General features: G+C 32.9%; 1 protein-coding gene across 3 annotated transcripts; it reads right to left on the minus strand.

Moving 5' to 3' along the window:
• Positions 1 to 134: 134 nt before the first annotated feature.
• LOC130662490 (patatin-like phospholipase domain-containing protein 7) lies at positions 135 to 19,965 on the minus strand. Of its 3 annotated transcripts, XM_057461372.1 has the most exons (42): positions 19,665 to 19,965; positions 18,373 to 18,454; positions 17,616 to 17,722; positions 17,462 to 17,547; positions 17,008 to 17,089; positions 16,774 to 16,832; positions 16,033 to 16,132; positions 15,784 to 15,843; positions 15,178 to 15,258; positions 14,476 to 14,537; positions 14,321 to 14,387; positions 13,524 to 13,610; positions 12,350 to 12,632; positions 11,985 to 12,259; positions 11,773 to 11,850; positions 11,631 to 11,699; positions 11,298 to 11,431; positions 10,611 to 10,742; positions 10,063 to 10,186; positions 9,936 to 9,985; positions 9,491 to 9,554; positions 9,293 to 9,380; positions 8,732 to 8,836; positions 8,592 to 8,655; positions 8,345 to 8,459; positions 7,717 to 7,770; positions 7,505 to 7,645; positions 6,311 to 6,358; positions 6,189 to 6,223; positions 6,009 to 6,086; positions 5,798 to 5,841; positions 5,594 to 5,706; positions 5,250 to 5,313; positions 4,979 to 5,031; positions 4,831 to 4,900; positions 4,322 to 4,438; positions 3,345 to 3,493; positions 2,763 to 2,875; positions 2,332 to 2,371; positions 1,641 to 1,751; positions 1,203 to 1,433; positions 135 to 628 (listed from the first exon to the last, which is right to left on the minus strand). In XM_057461372.1, the coding sequence occupies exons 1-42, from the start codon at positions 19,755 to 19,757 to the stop codon at positions 560 to 562; spliced, it is 4,077 nt and encodes a 1,358-aa protein (XP_057317355.1). In that variant the 5' UTR covers positions 19,758 to 19,965; the 3' UTR covers positions 135 to 559. The 3 variants fall into 3 exon arrangements, with proteins under 3 accessions (XP_057317355.1, XP_057317356.1, XP_057317357.1); XM_057461373.1 differs by lacking the exons at positions 18,373 to 18,454; positions 19,665 to 19,965 and adding an exon at positions 17,940 to 17,959; XM_057461374.1 differs by lacking the exons at positions 17,462 to 17,547; positions 17,616 to 17,722; positions 18,373 to 18,454; positions 19,665 to 19,965 and having other exon boundaries at positions 16,979 to 17,075.
• Between the last annotated feature and the right edge of the window lie 292 nt (positions 19,966 to 20,257).

Here is a 20,257-nt window from a genome sequence, read left to right on the forward strand (position 1 = left end):
GCGTTCAAAAAAGTGATTCGAACAGAAAAACAAGCCTGACTTTTTACGTAACATGATCTGCTGGAATTCCGTTTGTTGAGAACTACTATCTTGCCAGAAAACTGAAATTTGAAGGTAACTGCAGAACAAAATAATGTCGAAAAACACGAAAGTTTTTATTTATAAATACAAACATATATATACAATTTTTATTTTAAAACCTTATGAAACATTAAAGTGTATAAAACATTTTTTTTTTCTTATATTAATTTCACGATTTGAGAGTTTATGATGGCATCAAAAATTGACGATAAAACTCTAAGCGGTTTCTTAATATAAAAATTTTTACAGTTTGACGGAATACAGAACACGATAATATGACGTCGTCGTCGGTGCAACATTAAGAGAAGATTAAGGGACTGGAAACTAATTTAGAAACTCACAGTGTCCGTAAAACCCGTAGTCTATATAATCTATGCGGAGTTTTTTTTTCTAGTTCAGAAAAACAGCTGCGAACAGTGTCATTGCTTAAAAACGAGATTACCATTGCATTCAAACGAGGCAAATGCTAATACTGCATTCAAACGAGGTTACTGTTGACACGTTGATAGACAGGCCGACGTTTCCGTAAATTCGCGGTATCTTCTGACTAAAATATGAAATATGTTACGCAATGTAGACAAGAACATTAATAAATTAATAAATATATCAGTTTGATTGATATGTTATAATTCTATTCTTTCTGCAAACAAAAAATGGTAGGCCGAGTAGCGAAGTTTAAAAGCAACTTCTGTTATTAAACGAATTGCAGTTACAGGCAGTGCCATTTAAAACTTAACCTTGATTTCCTGAAATTCCTGTCCTTATTTAGCTAAAAATCATGACATTTCCGAATTATAATTTTTCTACAGTTATGGCTGATGAACTACTAGTTGTTTTAGAACGAAGAAAAATACAATATACATGAATTAAAAAAAGAAATTAAGGATGAAACAAATACAAGCTGAAGATAAATTTAAAATCCAGACATTTTCCAGACACATCCTATTTAAAAAAGAAGCATTACAAGGACCTAGTGCAAAAGTGGAAAATTCCTGTCATTTTTTCCTGACATTTCATAAAGACCAAATTTTACTGACTTTTTGCCTATATTTTTAATATTCCTGACAACTCCCTACAGAGTGGACACCCTGTGTAAAGACTTCTAAAATAAGTCAAAATACCTCGTAACCTGGCTCCTCAATCCCACTTAACAAATCTGATTCAGGCATCAATTCTTGGTCGGATACTGTTCCACGTTCGTAAAAATCTACGTCATCAACATCCGACACGTCGTCATCAGATTGATAGTCGAAAAATCTCGACTTAAGTGATTGACGTGATATGCTGACAGGTGCTTTGATGCGGGACACAAGTTCTGCCAGGTCAGTGAATGATGGTGCTATGTTTCCACCCTGTGCGAAAGAAAAAAGGTTCTGCTTAAAAGAAGCGTAGAAAAAAGTATCATAAGAAGCTGAACACATTCCTTGGCTTATCAATTACATCAACATCTATTTTTGAAGGAGATGAAAGTAGATTGTAGGAATTTTGAGGAAATCTCTGCCCAGATTTTCAACTAAATAGGCTGGTCACACCTGGCAGAGAAAAAAGATAGTACCTACCACAATTATTTGTTTCTGTTTCTGTTTTGCTGTTTGAGGGCTCTCACTTTGAAGCAAGTTTCCTTGCAAAAGGCTGCTGAATACTGCTCTCCCATGATGCAACCCAACTTCCTGTTACGAAACAATGATATATGAATATCGAGAAAAAATATAAGGCAGATAAAACCGTAACTTAAGGTTTTTCCTATACATTATAGATATACTAGTCGTTGACCCGTGAGAAAATCAACGGGGTCATCCGTCAGCAAATTATTAACTCTGCGAGGGACCCGAAATAAAGCTGTGAGCAGCTATTTTAAACACACAGAATAAAGGTATTATTAAACATACTAGTCGTTAACCCGTGGAAAAAACCACAGGGTCGTCTGTCTTTAAAATACACGCTATTTCGTGTGCCCATTGCACAACAAAATAATTTTTGGGTCGATGGAAGCTGGAGATCTTAATTTCTTTATAACAAAGTCTGATTGCAGTTACAGTATCATGTAAGCACTCGCAGTAGGACCTGCGTGCTAGTCAGGTGAACAAACGCACATTACACAAGTTCCAATTTAAAATACATTGCAACACTGAAAACTACTCAAAACAGACGAAGAAACTTTTATTTGATCCTGTCCTTACTAGCTAATTTAGTGGTTAAAGTTAATTTCTTTGTCCAAACTGAAAGAAAGTGAAACGGAATGAAGCTTACCAATATTTCGTCGAAAGCACCAAACTGTAACGTTTTAAATCTAAAACAACATTAAATAAATAAAATACCAAATGGATGAAACAAAAAAATCATTTTAAATTACATAGATTGGCGTATGTTTTTTAACGAATCAAGTTTAATTTTTTGAGTGGAAAATAAGCTTCGCGGACGAAAATATGCGGAATAATGCGGAATTGATGTCTGCGACTTTGTTTGTATTAGAGAAAACTTAATTCCGTATTTTTTAAACAACAACAGGCATTTGCACAGTTTTGTTTCGCATTTTATGCGATGTACGGTAAATTCGAAATTTTTCTGTAAATTTAATACAAAATTTATTTTAAACACAGGACATATAGCTATTGATTTACTAATTCGCAAAAACAACAAAAACAACAACAAAAACAACAACAACAAAAGAGGGAGCAAACCTGTCAATTGGAGGTCTTATATAATGTGCATATCCTCCATTCTTTACTTCTTGTAACTGTTGCACACATGAAACATAAGCTAAACGACTTTGTATACCCGCCATATCAGGAATCTAGATAAACAATAATTTCAGGGTTATCTAATTTGAAATGCCTTGCAAAAATAAAGCAAAGTTAAAAGCGAAAGACCTTACGTCTGTTAAATCAGAGAACATGATTCTAGAAACATGAGCCAGTGGGGTATCCAATAAAAAATGAAGTATACCAGGACAATCGTGGTTTTAAAAGACACTGTTTATCATTGGTTACAGAAGTCTACGCCTATTTATAAACAACTAGGGTTTAGCCCACCCCCAAAGTTACTTAACAGTGCTTTCGAGATTTTTTTCTAATTAAACGAAAAGTCTACAGCTGTCATAACTTATGTTTAAAATTTTCTTTTTAATAAAGAGTTCCTTTTAATTTCTCATAGTTGCTGAAGCACAAAACCGAGCACTATAAAAAGTTGCTTACAATTTTACCATCACAGCACTAGTTGTTTATCGGTTGGTAATTTTTTAAAAAAACGTTTACTGGTCTTACTCTGACAGGAGTTGCGAAAGGGTTTAGTCTCTTCCACAACATCCACCACCCTGACAACGAGTCACCGAAATTCGTGAGGTCTGCTTCGTCTTTTGAGCCAACATCCACAGCAATAATAGTTTTGACACCGAGTGTTCGCATCACATCAGCTAATACAAACAAACTCAAAAACATTGATACAACTGTTTACGATGGCTATGTGCAAATATCGCGAAAGAAAGGTTACTCAAGGCTGGTTTTCATTTGCCTGCATTTTCCGCTTTATTAAAAATGTTTGTTCAAGTGCGCGCGTAAGCTTTTTTTTGCGTTATATATCGGAAAATGCAATCAAATGGAAAGGAGCTTGAAAAAACAATTTATTTAAAGGCATTGATATGTAATGCTTCTATCCTGGCGAAGTTGCTCATATTTTGCAATTTGTGACTATCAATTTTATATACAAATCCTTCTCTTACTTAGTTTTTAAGTTGTTTGTCTACTCTAAGTTGGATGGAAACATTTAGAAATTTAAATTCACAGATGCTGTAAGTTAATTATTTTTATAAAAAAAATAATGATGTCAATTTGATAAGAGAAAAAAATCTGCTCAGGCTGTAACACAAGTCCTAAATGCTGCATGTACTGAGATTTTAAAGCGTTTTATTTTAAGTTTAAAATATTGCAACGTGCTCACACAAGCGCGTGTAAAGATTGCGCACAAAAAAGTTTAGCATCTATTACCGACATACAAGCACTCTTATCTCTCTTTAATAATACCCGTATTTTGTTCAAAATGGTTGCGCGCAGCTTTTTTCGGAAAATTATCGCAGGGACCGATTTTTACGGACTTTGCGTTTTGGTTTTACGTCGCTTAATTTTGGAATAATTTCAGAATCACGCCAGAACCAGATAAACAACGGAAACATGCTGGAGAATAATTTAAATCACATCAATAAAAGGTAAACTGAACATCTTTTAGTGAATATTCATCTACTTACCAGGCAAGTTATTGACGTAACCTCCATCTAGCAAGAGATGGCCATCAACTGGATCACACATGGGTGGTAGGTAGCCAGACAGCGACATACTAGCTCTAACATAACGCCAAGTTGAACCTAAATAAAATAAGGCGATAGCCGTTTGACTTAACGTAGTTTATCGAATTTTAGCGAGAATTTGCGAATTTTTGCAGGGATATTTTTGTAAGGACTAAGTTTTCGCGAAGTAAAGTTCTCGCGAAATCAAACTTTTAAATCATGTTTTCATGTATTTTACAAAAAGTATTTTCTTCAGTTTTTAATCCAAATTTGATTGTCGCGAAACTTATTTCCCTTTCGCGAAAGTAAACTCTCGCGAAATCATAAAAATGGCTTATTTCTCAATTAGCGTAACCGCGAACAGCAATTCTCGCAAAAATGTTTTCGTCGCTTGAGTAGAAAATAATTGTACTGTCACTAAGAATGTTCGAAATAAAGAATCAAAAACTGAAATATAAATTTTTATATACCTGTTTGGTGGATTTTCATTTTTGAGTTCGATATATCAGTCGTTACACAAAAATAAGGTAACAACATGTCCTAGGGAAAAAAACTTTTAAGATAAGAAACTCGTTCTACGGAATAGCCTTATTACGGTTAGTAAAAAAATCTTCATACTTCTATTTTATAATCACCAAAAGTTGATTCGATTTCAGCGTTGAATGCTCTTCCTAAAGCGTAAAAAATCAATATTTAGCTTATCAACCGCCTTGTTTATCTATACAGAAAAATAGACTGATCAGGTGGTTAAAAATAGCTAAACTTAAACATTCGAAAATACTCCTCCACAGGCTGATAAATTTAATACTTGAACTATCACAATGCGGAAGTCAAAAACAAGCATCAAATAGAAGAGATCTTCGGAGAAGAGTAAAAATGGTAGCCTTACCAGTAAACAAAGAAGTATGCGGATACGTCATATCTAGAAGTTTCCTCCACAGCGAAGCCATTTTCTAGAACGAAAAAAAAGAAAGACGTTAAACTTGTGGCAAATAAATACTTTAATAATTTGCACTGGAATAAAATAAATGGATATGAAAACAAAAGGTGAAGAATCATAAAAAAGTCTTTATGTTTTCATCCGAGCCTAACAGATCATTCCAGCTCAAATTTTACAGATTAATTTTTGTCTTACGAATTCATTTTAAAACAGAAACGAGTTTTTAGAAGAAATCATGTAATGTCCCTAATATGTACAACGTGCACTTCATTTTACGAAATATTACTACGCACCATACAGGCCTCTCTAGCCCGTTGTGTTGTTCTCACTATGTTGCCATCTTCAGCATACAAAGCACCAATGAATGCTCCCATGCTTGTCCCGCATACAGAATCAATAGGAACACCTACAAACATAACAAAGAGAAAAGCATCAACGAAGGAAGACAAAAACATCAATAAAGTTACGTTAAGTTTTAAAAACAATGGAACACATACCGGCTTCTGTTAAGGCTTTGATAATACCAACGTGTGCGATACCTCTAAAACAGAGATATAATTTTTCCTGAAACTCGTTAAGTACGTAAAATATCTACGTTTCTAAATGGTATCACACAGTTCACATTTTATCAAGTTGACCCCCTGTTAGTTAAATTAATAAGTTGGTTAAGATAAACAAGCAACAAAGTGTGAAAAGCATAAAGATTACCTCGCGCCTCCACCACCCAGTACTAAACCAATTGATGTACCAGTGAGCACTCTGGCTAATCGAGCAAAATCTGATTGTCTAGATAAAAAAATCCCTTGAAAACACAACAAAAAACACACCAATGTAAAAAGTTTATGCAACAGTAATGAATTATCGTAATCAGGTAAGATTGTGTCTTACCTCGAAGGACCCGTGCAGTTGGGATCGTTTGCATACTAAACAAAACAGGTGTTTCAACACAGCAAACGTGATACAACAAGATCAAACAGAATTACAAAAGGACATTACTGTACTTTACTAACCCGTTCCGAAAGTAACTTTCTCTTGAATATCCTACGTGGACATCTTACCTGAAAGAAAAACAAAAGGGCATGTAAGTAATAGAACGTGCACCGTAAATCGTCTCCAACTTCAAACTTCCGTAATAACAAACCAAATAACATAACTACTCATCTTGACACAGGTTTAACTGAGATTATTCACTTGTCCTAATTTTTGCGCATATTTAGTTTCGCTCTATAGCAACATGAGCGTATTTCACGTGTTACTTTTTCGCGCAAGTTAAAACACCCCCGCAAAAGCAAAAGTAGGTAAATAAAGATTTTTTGACAGGTACAGATTAACCATAATTCCTCTTTTTAGCCCCCTCCCTTTATTTAACCACCCCTTATAATAAGCACCCTCCTCCAGCGACTCAAAAAGTTATTTAGCCCTCCTTTTATTTAAAAAATTAAAATAAAAAATAAAATAAAAGTAGTCAAAGAAATTCGATATTATTTGTTAATTTAACGTCATATACAACAATGTCCATATGCTGCAGCTTTAATTTTTTCTCCCTAAGTTTTGTTTGCAAAATATCTATGCTTCTTTTTTTTTACAACGGGCTGTGTATGTTCTAGGCACTAGGCACAGGAGCGGTGCACGGAAGACGTAGACCTTCTTCTGTTAGCTGAAGATGATGATAAAACAGATAAAGTTAACATTATGTATTAATTTGGGAAATAGATATTGTGTTTAAAATTCTATTATTTATTTAGCCCCCCCCCTTACTATTAAGCCCCTGTCTAAAACCTTCACAATTTAATAAGCCCCCGGGGACTAAAAAGAGGAATTACGGTATCCTGTTTATATCTGCTTTCTTCTAAATCATGAGTAAAAGGAGTGGAGTGTAAGAAATTTGGATGCAAAAACAAGTTCCAGTTATCAGCTGTCTATTTTTTGCGTTTAATATTTTCGAGCGTAATTTCTGTACTAAAACACGCTCACTGGCGAACATTTGCGCGAAAGCTCAAAAATTTGTTCGCGCGCAAATTAGTACAAATACGGTAATAAATTGTTACTAGTCGGTGGCCCGTGAAAAAATCCACGGTTCGCCCGTTCTTTTTATACAGCATTGCGAGCACCTCGCTACTTGCGGTATAATTTTGCATGACAGACAGACATATACGGGTATTTTACTATAGATTTTCAAAATTCAGAATAAATACGTCTCTCACATGGTGATGAGCGGAAACCCAGCCTCTTGCGTTTAACCAATCAATAGTTTGTGTTGGTTTGTAAAACGTCTCCTCATCATACAGCAAAATTAAATCTTTTTGAGCACGCACAGAAGTCATGCCTTCCAACTGAGCCTCCAACTAAATATAAAAAACTTATAGTTTGGAACCGATCCTTAACATTTATCAGGTAACAGTGTACAAACACGTACCTTCCCCACAGTGGGTTCGTCTTCTCCCATACCAACAATTAATATAATATCTGCCTATAATGAAAAGTAAAAGAATAGATGAACGTATATCTAAAAAACATCCGACCCCTACCCTCACTCTCAGGTATTAGCACTTTTCCTGTTTTTTAACTTTTAGAACTTTTTACGGAGAAAAATTATATTTTTTCGTCAGATTAGAAACTTTGAATCTCGAAGGCTTTAACTTTTTATGAAGTGTAAACGATTTTTTAATATGTGAATGTTTTTTTTTTTAAAAAGTTTTGGTTTGAAAAGTACAGGAGCCACAACTAATTAGCAGAAGTCGAGTTTTTATCGTATCAAGGATTTTATTAGAACTTAAAGGATAGTTGTTGCCATTCGGTCCAATTTAGATTAAAACTCCAACTTTTTATACCAACTCGCCGCTTATTATATTTTAATACATTTTCTGACTCCGTTGTTTATAAAGACCCCCCTCCAAACACACGCACCTGTTTTTTCAGTGCTTAAAAGTTCCAATTCAAAATTAACGGAACCAACACAACAATGATTTGAGATGATGCACAAATCGATTCTTATCGATGCGTTAGGAACTGCAGAAAGTTAGATAAAACGAACATTCTCTCACCTGTCGTATGCACCTCTTGGTCCATTCCGTCATATACATATCGGCTTGATAAACAACGATGCGATGAATATCTTCTTGATGACCAAGCCAATTGGATAAGTTGTACTCGTGAACGCTGCAAGAAAAACAAAACAAAAGTGCCACACCTATAACTCAAGGCCTCATTTCTCTGGGGTCTATGACAGAACATAGACAGGATGGAACAACCCTCTATTTTATTTTTGTTCTTTTCCAGAAAGAGACTTACCTATCTAAAACAGCATTACCCAATCTCTTCTTGATAACGTCACTGGTTAGTACAAGTGTTTTTCCTATATAAAAAAGCAACCGCATAATAAATTTAAGTTTTTTAGAAAAAGTACCGAACAAAAAAAATCAATCTCATACCTATATCATTAATAGCTAAGCCAAGTTCGAATGTAAAATTGTGTAAAGGTACAGAATTTGAAGCAGGAATAACTGCAACAGTGCCCAAGTTCTTTCCAATCATTTCTAAGAGAGTATATAAAAAAAAATTTACTTTCGTATGTTGAAGATCGACGCGATGCAACATGGTAAACAGTTATCTCCATCATAATCCACATTTTTGTTTATTCGTTAAAATCACTTCATAATAAGGACGGCATGGAAAAACGATGGTGATATTTCTTACATCACAAAATTTTAGGCTGGATATCTAGTTGACACATTATATTCTCTCACCTATAAACTTTCAACTATATATTATGTTATGGATAAGGCATCGCGATGTTGATATGGAAACTTAAAATTTTCCAATTTAGCTACTTGACGCTGCATTGAAAACTTATTTCCGTTAATTAAAAATACTGTCGGCTAGTAGTTAGGTAGTTTGGAGACTTTGTAGGAATCAGTTCTTGTTGAAAAAGACAAATTAGTTGGTCTTCAATCAACCGTTAAAACAAAATCTCGAAAGCAAAATTTACACACCTAACTTTGAATCAAGAGGAGCTATTGACCCTTTCTTTACATTTCCTAAGATTCGATCTCCTAGCAACTGAATTAACCTGGTTACAACCTAAAAGAAGAAGAAATGTTTACAAATTTCATAAGATTTGCTGTGAAAGTTTGGATGCAGACAGACAAAATTACTAGACTCGAGCAGCTTCTTCCAAGTAAGCAACTAACCTGTGGGTAATGCAACTTGATAGTATTCAATAAACCTTCAGGTATTTGAGCTAACTCGGTGTCTCTACACAAAAACAATAACTCAATTGTCAAACACTAAAACAAATTCACATTCACAGACTGGCGAGACCGAGAGTTTCAATTTTTTAAAAATAGGGACGTCTAAGCCAATCCACAGCCCATCCAGTTTTAAAACCAATTTGTCAGCCCTGTCGTGACTTTCAGGTAAAAGTTTTTGCACCATTTAGACTAGTCCAAACTCACAAAATCAAATCAACTCGAGGCTCCAACAGTCTACAACATTTGAAATATTACTAGTGAACTACTATTTTGTCACGGTGGTCGATTATAATTTCTTCTGCTTTCATTTATAGGTTTGCGATTATTTCCTTGAAGCAATAATCTAGTGAGTAAACAGAAGACGCTACAACATTGGTTATCATACCTTACAGCATGAACTGAAGAATGTCTATCAGTGTGTGTCAAGACTTCCACCTAAATAAATATCACATGGGAGTAAACAATGGACTTCGTTTTAGGACCAACAACAAAAAACAGTTGAAGTGAGTTACCAATCCTACAAATTCACCACGACCATACTCTGCACCAATTTCTTTCTTCCCCGACTCGTGAGTACGAACAGCACGTAAACGACCATTGAGAACAACATAAATAGAATTTGCTTCATCAGTTTGTCTAAACACATAGATACACGTTGTTCTTCAAGTGTTGCTTATTGCATAAATTAAAGTCAATAGATGTAGGCCAAGCATTCTTTCAAATCTTATTAAAAAGTAGATAGGAGAGATTTTGTTTCAGATGACAAGGAAACCTTCCTACTTCTATTTACTTGCCTTAAAAAAGGAAGATCTTGAAAATGAACTTGGCACAGGTTCTCCAATAGAATTCGTACTGAACTGGCGTAGCCTTTGTAATTCTTTTTCAATTATTTCAAGTTGGCAGAAAATTGCCCGCGTGAAATTTCACTGGCTAGCTTCACGTTGGCATATGTCGACAAAAATTTGCTGGCATAAATCAAGTTGAGTGCTGACGAGAATGAGAAAGGTTGTCTGTAGGCATAATGATTTGACTACTTTATAAGAATTAATACACTTATTACCTGTATAGCGGCTTTCCCGACTCTAATATCATCCAATCCAAAGCAAAATCAATATTTCTCACAAAGGATGACATCTTTTGTATGAGACTATTTGCAACTGGAAGTACGATTTTTGGATGTTCTTTGATTAGCCTTCAATAATAAGATCAAATTGTTCAGGAAATAAAATTGAAGAAAATATTGTTTTAACCCTAAAAATGTTTATTTTGTTTCAAATACAAGAAAGTAAGTCAGCAGTGCAAAATTGCTATATGTTTTTTTAGAACGATAGAGTATTGGAAATACCGAAATTAAGAAGCAAATGTGCTGAATAGGTGGAGGTTACCCCATTTACATGGGGTATGGATACACACTAAAAGATCCTTGAATTGACGGTATCAGTGGTCTATATTGATTAGCTACTCATTATAACTGCTTTTACATGAAGATTTAACAGTAGTTATAACTAAAACTAATTTTTTTGATATCTAATTTTATTAGCCTTCCCCAAAATTTTTTACCTTAATGCTGCCTCCCTCACCATATCGTTTACCAAGGCTGGTTTAACAAAACACTGTTGTCATAAACTACCAAAAATTGGATGATGTTAAGAAAAATATACTTTAGCTTTGCTGATTTATTAGAAAATGGCCAGTAAAAAACTTGTTATGAAATGTGTACAACCACTTGATCAAGAGACGAACTTACATGTAAAAATTTACTTTACTGATGATAACAACATAAGATGCTTCAATGGTACGAACAGAAAAGAAGGATGGATCGCCAGTCAGTAGCGACAATGATCCCATAAATTCACCAGGCACACAATTAAACAGCACTTCCTGCAACATATAAGAAAACAAAGTTTTGGTGCGTATGTTAACATCAAAGGGGTTGTGAAGCAACATGTTCTAATCCACACCACAAACCGTCAAATCAAGAAATTCAATTTTTAAATGCTACTAAAAAAACACTGCAATTTGTTGAAAGTATGAAACAGTACGATCAAAATATTCAGATCAATGCTTAGGCAAATCTTACTTCCTCCTTTTGTCGTTCGCTTTGTGATACTTCCAAACTGCCTTGCACGAGAAAGAAAAGACTTGAATCCTATAAAAATATAAAGAAGTAACCACACTAACGTTCGCAACATCGCAAAAAAATAAAAACTGATAATACTTACTTTGTCTCCTTGTCGAACAAGGTATGAATTAGCAGGTATGAAATCAATTGCAAGGATGTTGTCGAGTAACTTTGGAGTCTAGAATAAACAAATATTTCTGACAGGAGAAATCTTTCAAATCAACAAAATGACATTTTATTAACAACACAACATCAGCAGAAATATGTATATACACAGTAATAGAAATAACAATAACAACAAAGGCAACTTACAGGTAAATTTAGCAACTTTACCAAATCAGATCTTACTGCAGCCAGCATTTTCTCTTCTTCTTCGTTCGCCATACCATAATTAGCGCCACCATCACTGACCAATTCTGGTGGCTGTTCTTTTGGAAATTCGAAATCATTATTTAATTCTTCGTCAAAATTTTGTTTGTTGTTTAGCTTTCCTGTCTCGTTTATGTCTAAACCAACTCTCCCCAACACAGCATCGAAATCAGAGGATGTCTCACTGAGTGATATTGATTGATGGTCACTGGTTGAACCTGAAAAAAAGTAGATCCACAGCTAAATAAAAATATTACTTTTCCCATGTGAAGGATTAAACACTTTGTAGCCATTGCAGTAAAACTTACCACTTCCATAAAGATCAGCTAAACGTCCAAATGATCCACTACGTCGTATTGGTGCAGGGATTGTCTTTGCGGCACTTTTTGTGTCATGTGTATAGCTTCTTTTGAGAACTGGTGAAGAATTAGGCTGGTTGGTAGGTGCAGTATTAACTTCGTTGTCTTCTTTAATAGCAGATATCCTTCCTGGACTAACAACTTCATTAGGTTTTGCAACAGAATCTTTGTTTCCATTGTTTCCAAGTGAATAAACAGACAGTGACTTCAATCCTTCATTAACACGGCGTGTCTATGTAAAATATGACACAAAATATTTCCTTTTTAATACAATTTACTACAAGTTTAATTTGAAATTATTTTCCCACCTAGATTTATGAGCAAGTTTTGCGATGTAGGCAACATAGAGGAAGATTCGACTTAAACCAAAAGTAAAAAATGTAATTATGATGGATTGTGAGAAATCACATCACCATCTACTATACTACGTGCACGTCCTGCAGTCAATTGATCCAAACACACGTTTATTTCTTTAATAATTTTAATAATAATATTGGCATCGATCCTTGTAATTACGTATGTTAACAAATTAACCAATTCGACTTATTTTTTCAAATTTGTAGATTGTTAAGATAAAAAAAACATCTCTTGGGGAAAGCCAAAAATGGGTTTCGTGCGAAATAAAAATTATTTTGTGTTGATTCGATCATTTTGCAATCAAAATTTTGACGTGAACACGACTTTAACAGAGCTGTTGCGCATGTTAAAAAAGCTATTGTACATGTGTACAAAGATGTATTGCATGTGCAGTTCGCACAATCCCAATATGTGAAACTTCATGTAAAAAAACAAATTTGAAATGTCAATTTGAACCCATTTAAAAGCTACCAACGAATGATACGGAATTTTCTTTTTGTGTCTGGGTCCCTGTATTCTATTAAAAATTGTCTCACAAGTTTTAATTTTATTGCAAAGGTTAATATTTTGAATTTTAAAGCATACAAATCCTTTTTTATATATGGAAAAAGGTACCACTGTCGTAAGAAAACAATGCATTAAGAAAAAAATTAGTGCAAGTAATTCAACCCATGCTCGCAGAAATATAAACACTAGATTACTATCATTTTTATTGTTTTAAATAATACATAAATAAATAAACAAATAAACAACAAAAATGACCTACTGATGATGCACTAATCAATTCTGTTGATAATCCAAGAAATTTATGAAAGGCTTGGAATGTGACCTGCTGCAACCGTAGCATGACAATCTAAAAGACAACAAATTGATGAAAATAATCATAAAATAGCGACTATTCCGTTCAATAAAACCAAAAATATCTTTATACGTCATTTTGCAAACTTGGTAATATGTTTAAAATAAGCAAGGTTAAGTAAACAAAATTAAAACCACTTACTTACTTGTGTCATCCACCTTATAACACTTTGGATTTCCTTATTGGTTCGGAGTAAAAATGTGATATGATCATAGAAACTAACAATTCCGGCTCCCCAATTTTATTTTGCAAACCAACCAACAAAATTAATTCTTATGCAGATTTTATATACTGTTTTGCATAATTGTCAACTTTTCCATTAGACACCATTGTACAAAATTTGTACTACCCCGTACCTTTCCGTCCTTAAATGTTGGCAATTAAAACCACTTAAAATTCTATGAAATCCTTGTAATTATAGAAATGTAAAAACATCAAATGAGATTATGATTAGAACTTAAAACTTACAACACACGTTTACTTCGTCAAAGGAGCCTTATGCAAATTACGACATGTGATTAACCCAATTTTTTTGGGTTTCTTAGATTTCACATAAAAATCGGGAAAGATCATTTCTTGGGGGTGATTTCCACCAATTAAAATATTTTAAAACAGAACAATATAGTGACCGCTCACATTATAATATGCTCAACCCTTTCTAGACTGATTTGGGTAAATCCAAGCAAAATTTTTATTATTCTAACCTGTACTATGCGAACTAAAGACTCAGGATGATCTTCAAACACTTTTTTGAATGCACGAGACGGCAACCTGGAAATAAAAACAGCTGAACTTAGAACAGAAAGATAGAATGTTGGTATAGACAAATAAGAATTGATATCTATTACGACAAACTTACATCAAAATTTGCGAATCTGTGGCTGCTCTAATTAAAATTGAGTATTTATATGAAGAGTTTCCCTAACAAGAAAAAGAATAAAATTCATCATGACATCATCAAACGAGAGAACAACAAGACTGAATAAACAAAAAATAATGATCACAAAACAGAAAATTCATATTAGATCCCATATTATATTTCATTTTTTAAAGATACTTTATAAAATGGACTGGAGCTGTTGCTTTTTGTATGTGGGTACTCTTTAAGAAAAGAGAATACAACATCGGTTAGGCAAATGCCAGAAATGTTTATTATAATTTACTTTATCAATTTTCAATGCTTTATTGTTTTATTAATGCTGACTTTGTAAAGTTTACTTATTCTCAAACAAAATTTTCCTTGCATCAAAAAGTTTTCACAACTAAAAATTCTGTCACGAAAAAATGTTGTCCAAATATAAATTACAAAAAAGCTTCTTTGTACGAAAATTTGAATGCTGAACAAAAATATTTGTCTAAAATTTTTGTCTGAGAAATAAATTAGTACTGACCATGAAACACAAATAAAAAAATTATTCTGAAAATGACAAAAACGATTTTCGCAAAATATTTCTTCAATGTCTTATTTTCATTAAAAAATAATTTTTAGGAAATATCAACTGTATTAAAGATGTGCAAAAATTAGTTACAATAAATAAAGAAACAAAGAAAGTAAACTTACTCTGATTGCATCAAGGATATTCATCACACTATGTATATTATCACCAGCTTTTACTTTCTTCAACAGCATCTCTGTTCCTTTCTGAAAGAGCAAAACCAAAACAAATAAACCCACAGAGAGACATGAACTTCAATAATCAAATGATCTGTCAACACATGTTTATACATAAAGACTATCTATAACAAGCAAATAGGAAATGTAGAGATAAGCAAAATTGCATAAGCATTCCATGCCCTTTTCCGTCAGACTGTTACGCCATCAAATTTGAAAAAATTTGTTATTGTCATTTTATGACTGTAAATAAAACTGTGGAATGCACTTGATGATTGGATAACTTTTTTCCTGAAAGTATCGAAACATGCTGGCTTTGCCTAAATAAGAGTTCGTTGACTTGCTGGCCTCACACAGTTCATATAACTGTTTTTCTTGTTGAAAATTTGTCAGTATGCTTCCTGACAACCAAACTTAATCAATACACCACAAAAGAGCAAATCAATATTATTTTTTTACTAAGAAAAAATTTATCCATACAAAATGCTGTGATACTACTGATACACTCAATAATGAACTCAATTTAAATTAAGATGGCAAATTATTATGTCATACCTTATCGACAAGATATAAATTAATTTGCCCTGATTGTACAATATATATACATTCTTCCATCTAAAAAAAGGAGATAGTAGCAGTTGCAAAAAAACTTGAATGCACCATGCAAAGAACACACACAGAATGTTTTTTCATTCAGAAAATTAATAATCTAACAGGTAGGTTTTTGTAGATCAAAGGTGTAGGTGACAAAATGACTTGTAAAAAAAAGCAAACTAAATCATTATAAATCATAAAAATGCTTACTGATCCAGGTCGAAACAACACTTTTCCCATCGGTAAAGACTTGGTCACAATGTACTTGCAAAGCTCGAAAAATAGTGGCTTGTTAAAATGTCCAAAGACTCTAAAACATTAAAGTTCATTGTGTCAAACCAATGTTTTTGTATGTTTGAGCCTTATTATTCTTAGAAATTCTGATCTTTTGTTTCTTTAAACATTGCTCAAAAATTGACATTTTGCAATGGCGTGTAAAAAAATGTAGTTAAATGCAAAAGGCTAATTATACAGAAAAAAAATTAAAGTTGTACGACTCAACAAAAAGTAATATCGCTTTTTAAAAATGTTCACAATTAATTACATTACAATAAGGTGTACAATTAAGGTCTACTTTAAGAAAAAGAACAAAGGCTCCTAAAGTGGAAATTTGTTTTTCTAAAAATGAAAAATACACAATTTCTACAAATTTAGGGAATAATTTTTTTAAATTAGACAAAAACTAATTGCCATATAGATTTATCCCCTTAATATGGAAATGACCCAAGGAATACAATACAACAGAGGTTGAATTTTAAAAGCAAATGCCAGACAATTTTATACAGTAAAACTTTTCTTCTTTTGTGATATGTTGAACAAAGAAATATTAATGTGACAGTTTTTAGAGGTTTTTGACCTTCATAAACATTTTTACTTCACCTGATATGGATGCTTATTGTTTCAAAATATGTAAATAATACTTGTAGAGACAACTTCAATCAATGTCCATACCTTACACTTTTTAACATATACATGACTTCTGCAGGCAAATGTGTCTCACTGCTAGTTGCCTAAACAAAAGGAAAATATTGTTGTAAGTCTTAAAAAACTTGATATGTTTAAAAAGAATTTGTGTACAAGGTTAAAAAGGTGCATGGATACATCAGCTCAGTTTAAAACAAATTTATACCAATGGTGAACAATGATTTGTACTTACACAACCGCGGCACACAACAAATAGACTACCTCATTGAAATCAGCTTCTAAGAGTGCTGCAGGGGGTTCCTTCATCATACGAATTGACTCATTATCCTGACGTTTAAGGAATCTATAAATTTGAATTACATGAGTTTTTTATAAGAATTTTAAAATTTAGATAACAATTTTATTGGGCTAACATTATATATTCTCTGCACCTTCTTATATATGTGTATTTTGAGATGTGTATTCTACTTCGGAACATAAAAACGTGCCATATCCATGTCTGGACATCGCAGGTGAAGAAATGTCATGTCTGATGTAGATGTTGGATTTGATTAGATATATAGATATATACATAGTTGTAAACAAAGAAACTTAATATTAACTTGTTTTATTATCAAAATTCACTTTGAGGAAACCTACAATTTTTTTTGTGTGTGTTTATTACATCAAACAACAAGTTTTATATTAAAAAAGCAAATTTAAGTACAAATCCAACCTGGCGAAACCAGACTCGCGTCTTCGTCTTCTCCGTTTCACAGGTGGATCTGCACCAGGTAAAACTTCATCTTTAAATTCACGAACCTAAAACATGAACTGCGTTACATATTTTTCACTTCCAAGATCTCAATTATATAAAATACAATAATTACCTTTCGAAGCATTTTTGTTGTGTAAAACCTGATCTGATCCCTTTTCCGAAATCTTGCTTTGTGGAGTTGTTCCTTAGAACTACTTGAAATATCACCGCCATTTGTGACTGCAGTAGAGAAACAAAAAACATTGACATATTATTTACCATTGTAATTTTGCATCAATATTAAAAGCACAGCATTTTTCCTATCTTTTTAATGGATAGAATAGATAGAATATTTTTACTAAAAGCCATCTAATTGTGAATAAAAAAATTAAAGAAAAGCTAAAGACCCAGTAATAACTGTTTCAAATTAGGCATTCACATTAAAGAGAAATCATACCAAAACTAGTTGAAACAGCCTGTGCAATAGCTTTCAGAAGAACAATGAAACAAAATAAATGATTTCAGGTTTCGAAGGTGTTAGCAAATACTCATACTATAGCAAAAAAAAAATAGTATACAAAGATATTTAGGGTTTAAGGCTTTTTAAAGACATCATTCACCCGTCGTTCAAAAAAGATGGGTTGAACCAGATTTAAGGAATTCAACTAATTTTTAATTTTGTCCCCAGGTGGTCCGAGGTTACCAACGTGGGAGATGATGTCAGTTATTTCCAACCGTGTTCAAGTTATTTAGTCTTAAATTTTAAGTGCAATGCAATTGCTTCACTAATTCAATTAAAATACATTGACACCAATCTAATTTAGGTTAAAAGTAACCTTTAAAAAATATATATATAGGTGTGTGTGCTTGACTAGAATTATCATTGTTACCCTTTCTTTTTCTGCAACACCAAACAATGCAAGAAATCAAAACTGCAACTAGCAAAGTCAGACAACCAACAGCAACATATTTCTACAAAAAAGACAAATCACTATAAAATGCAAAGATTATATAGCTCAATTTCAAACTTAAGAAAAGATTAAGAAAAATTGGACTTGTGTCATTTTTGTGATGGAAATAGGACTCAAAGCTTCCAAACACCAAACTTTATGGCCACCCTATGGCCAGCAATAGTAAGACTCAAATTACACTGGCCAATTTTAAGTCCAGTGTAATAAACTGTTTTGTAAAACCTGTTATCATGTTTTTTGTTTGCTTTCTATTTTGCTAAGACATGAGCAGTAAATATTCTTATCTGTACTTAAGAATCAATTGTTTGTTTAGATACAAGTTCTTGACACATGCTTTTGTGGGTAAGACATTCTATTTTGAAAAAGAATTTATATTTACAATTTATTAGGATGAATTGACTAATATGAAAGGGCAAATCTGTGTGTATAAAAAAATGTAATTTCATATCTAGAACACAACTTATCATATCCTAGTATGGCCAACTTATTAATTTTTGATATGTACAGGGTTTTAAAATCATTTTTGAGCTACTTTCTAAATGAAAAGCAGTTTTAAATCGTTTTGTAAGAAAGTTTGAAGTGTAAATAATATTTATAACTTTACTAATAACTAGAAAACACATAGGTCTTTCATCTATATTATAATACCTGTATATACATCTGTCTGCCATGCAAAATGGTATTACAAGTAGTGAAACGGGCACAATGCTGTATAAAAGCAAGGGCAAACTCATGGATTTTTCCACGCGCCATTGACTAGTGTTTTTCAATTTTTAAAATTGCCCAGTCTTAAGGTGACTGATTACGGTGCTAGCTAGAAATTCACAGTTAAGCCTGTTAGACCCAAATTGTAAAGTTTTGTTGATTCTTCCAGAGGAAGGCCAATATTAGTGCCTGGAGGAAATGTTTTTGAATTTATATGGTGAGAGATACGTGAAAAACTCTCCTGACACTAATTCCTTGTGATATTAACCAAGGATTTTAAATCAATAAACTCATATCATTTTGTTGGTGCATGCTTTGACAAATAAAAAATTAAAAAGCATAATGCAATAAATGAATTTTTGACAGACTTGGCCAAGTAGGTTTTGAGGCACAACTACATTAGTTTAGGGAAAAATTAGTTAAGTCATTAGAAAAATTAAATATTTGATTGGGAAAGTAAACTGGCTAACACCCTGCCAATGTCATACACAAAAAACATTACTTACGTTAAAGTCACTTGCAATAACGATAGCCACAGCATCCTTTATTGTGTCTTCAAGCAACTTGAGCTTGTCAGTTTGCTCACTGTCCTGACTCATTTTAAACACTTCAGTTTACATGATGGCTACCATTTATAATTTTATATTATCTAATGCGTAGAACACAAAAAAATAAATATCATTCAAACTTTTTTCAAGTAAACATTGAATTTTTAAAAAATTTAAAGCAATTTATGAGGGAAAAAAGATACCGCTCTCACAGAAGGAAGAGTCCTTCTTTCCGTGAGAGTTGTATCTGTGGTGTATGGGTACATGAAAACAATATCTTTGCTTAGGACGTAAGGTGCTGTATACAGAGATAACATGAAATATGTCGGTAGACGAAAAAATTACATTATTTTTAGACAGGAAATGAGTAATATGATGTACAGACTGAAACAAATATGAAACACAGTAAAACAGTATCGACTGAGTTAAAATCAAATTATCAGTTTATTGGTGCTACAATATTGATTTTACATTCCTTCTGTATTTACTTTGAATGTTTCTTGCAATTTAGCTAAATTTAAAACTGTATGATATTATTGTAGCTATATTAT

This window comes from Hydractinia symbiolongicarpus, chromosome 10, assembly GCF_029227915.1.
Source record: "Hydractinia symbiolongicarpus strain clone_291-10 chromosome 10, HSymV2.1, whole genome shotgun sequence".
Taxonomy (NCBI): Eukaryota; Metazoa; Cnidaria; class Hydrozoa; order Anthoathecata; family Hydractiniidae; genus Hydractinia; species Hydractinia symbiolongicarpus.

Excerpts from the sequence above, each read along its gene's own strand:
- LOC130662490 (XM_057461372.1), bottom strand. The coding sequence starts at position 19,757 with ATGAGTCAGGACAGTGAGCAAACTGACAAGCTCAAGTTGCTTGAAGAC. Across the intron at positions 6,359-7,504 it reads GGGTTTCCGCTCATCACCAT|GTAAGATGTCCACGTAGGAT; the intron begins GTGAGAGACGTA and ends TTTTTCTTTCAG. Across the intron at positions 2,876-3,344 it reads CTTTCGCAACTCCTGTCAGA|ATTCCTGATATGGCGGGTAT; the intron begins GTAAGACCAGTA and ends TTGTTTATCTAG.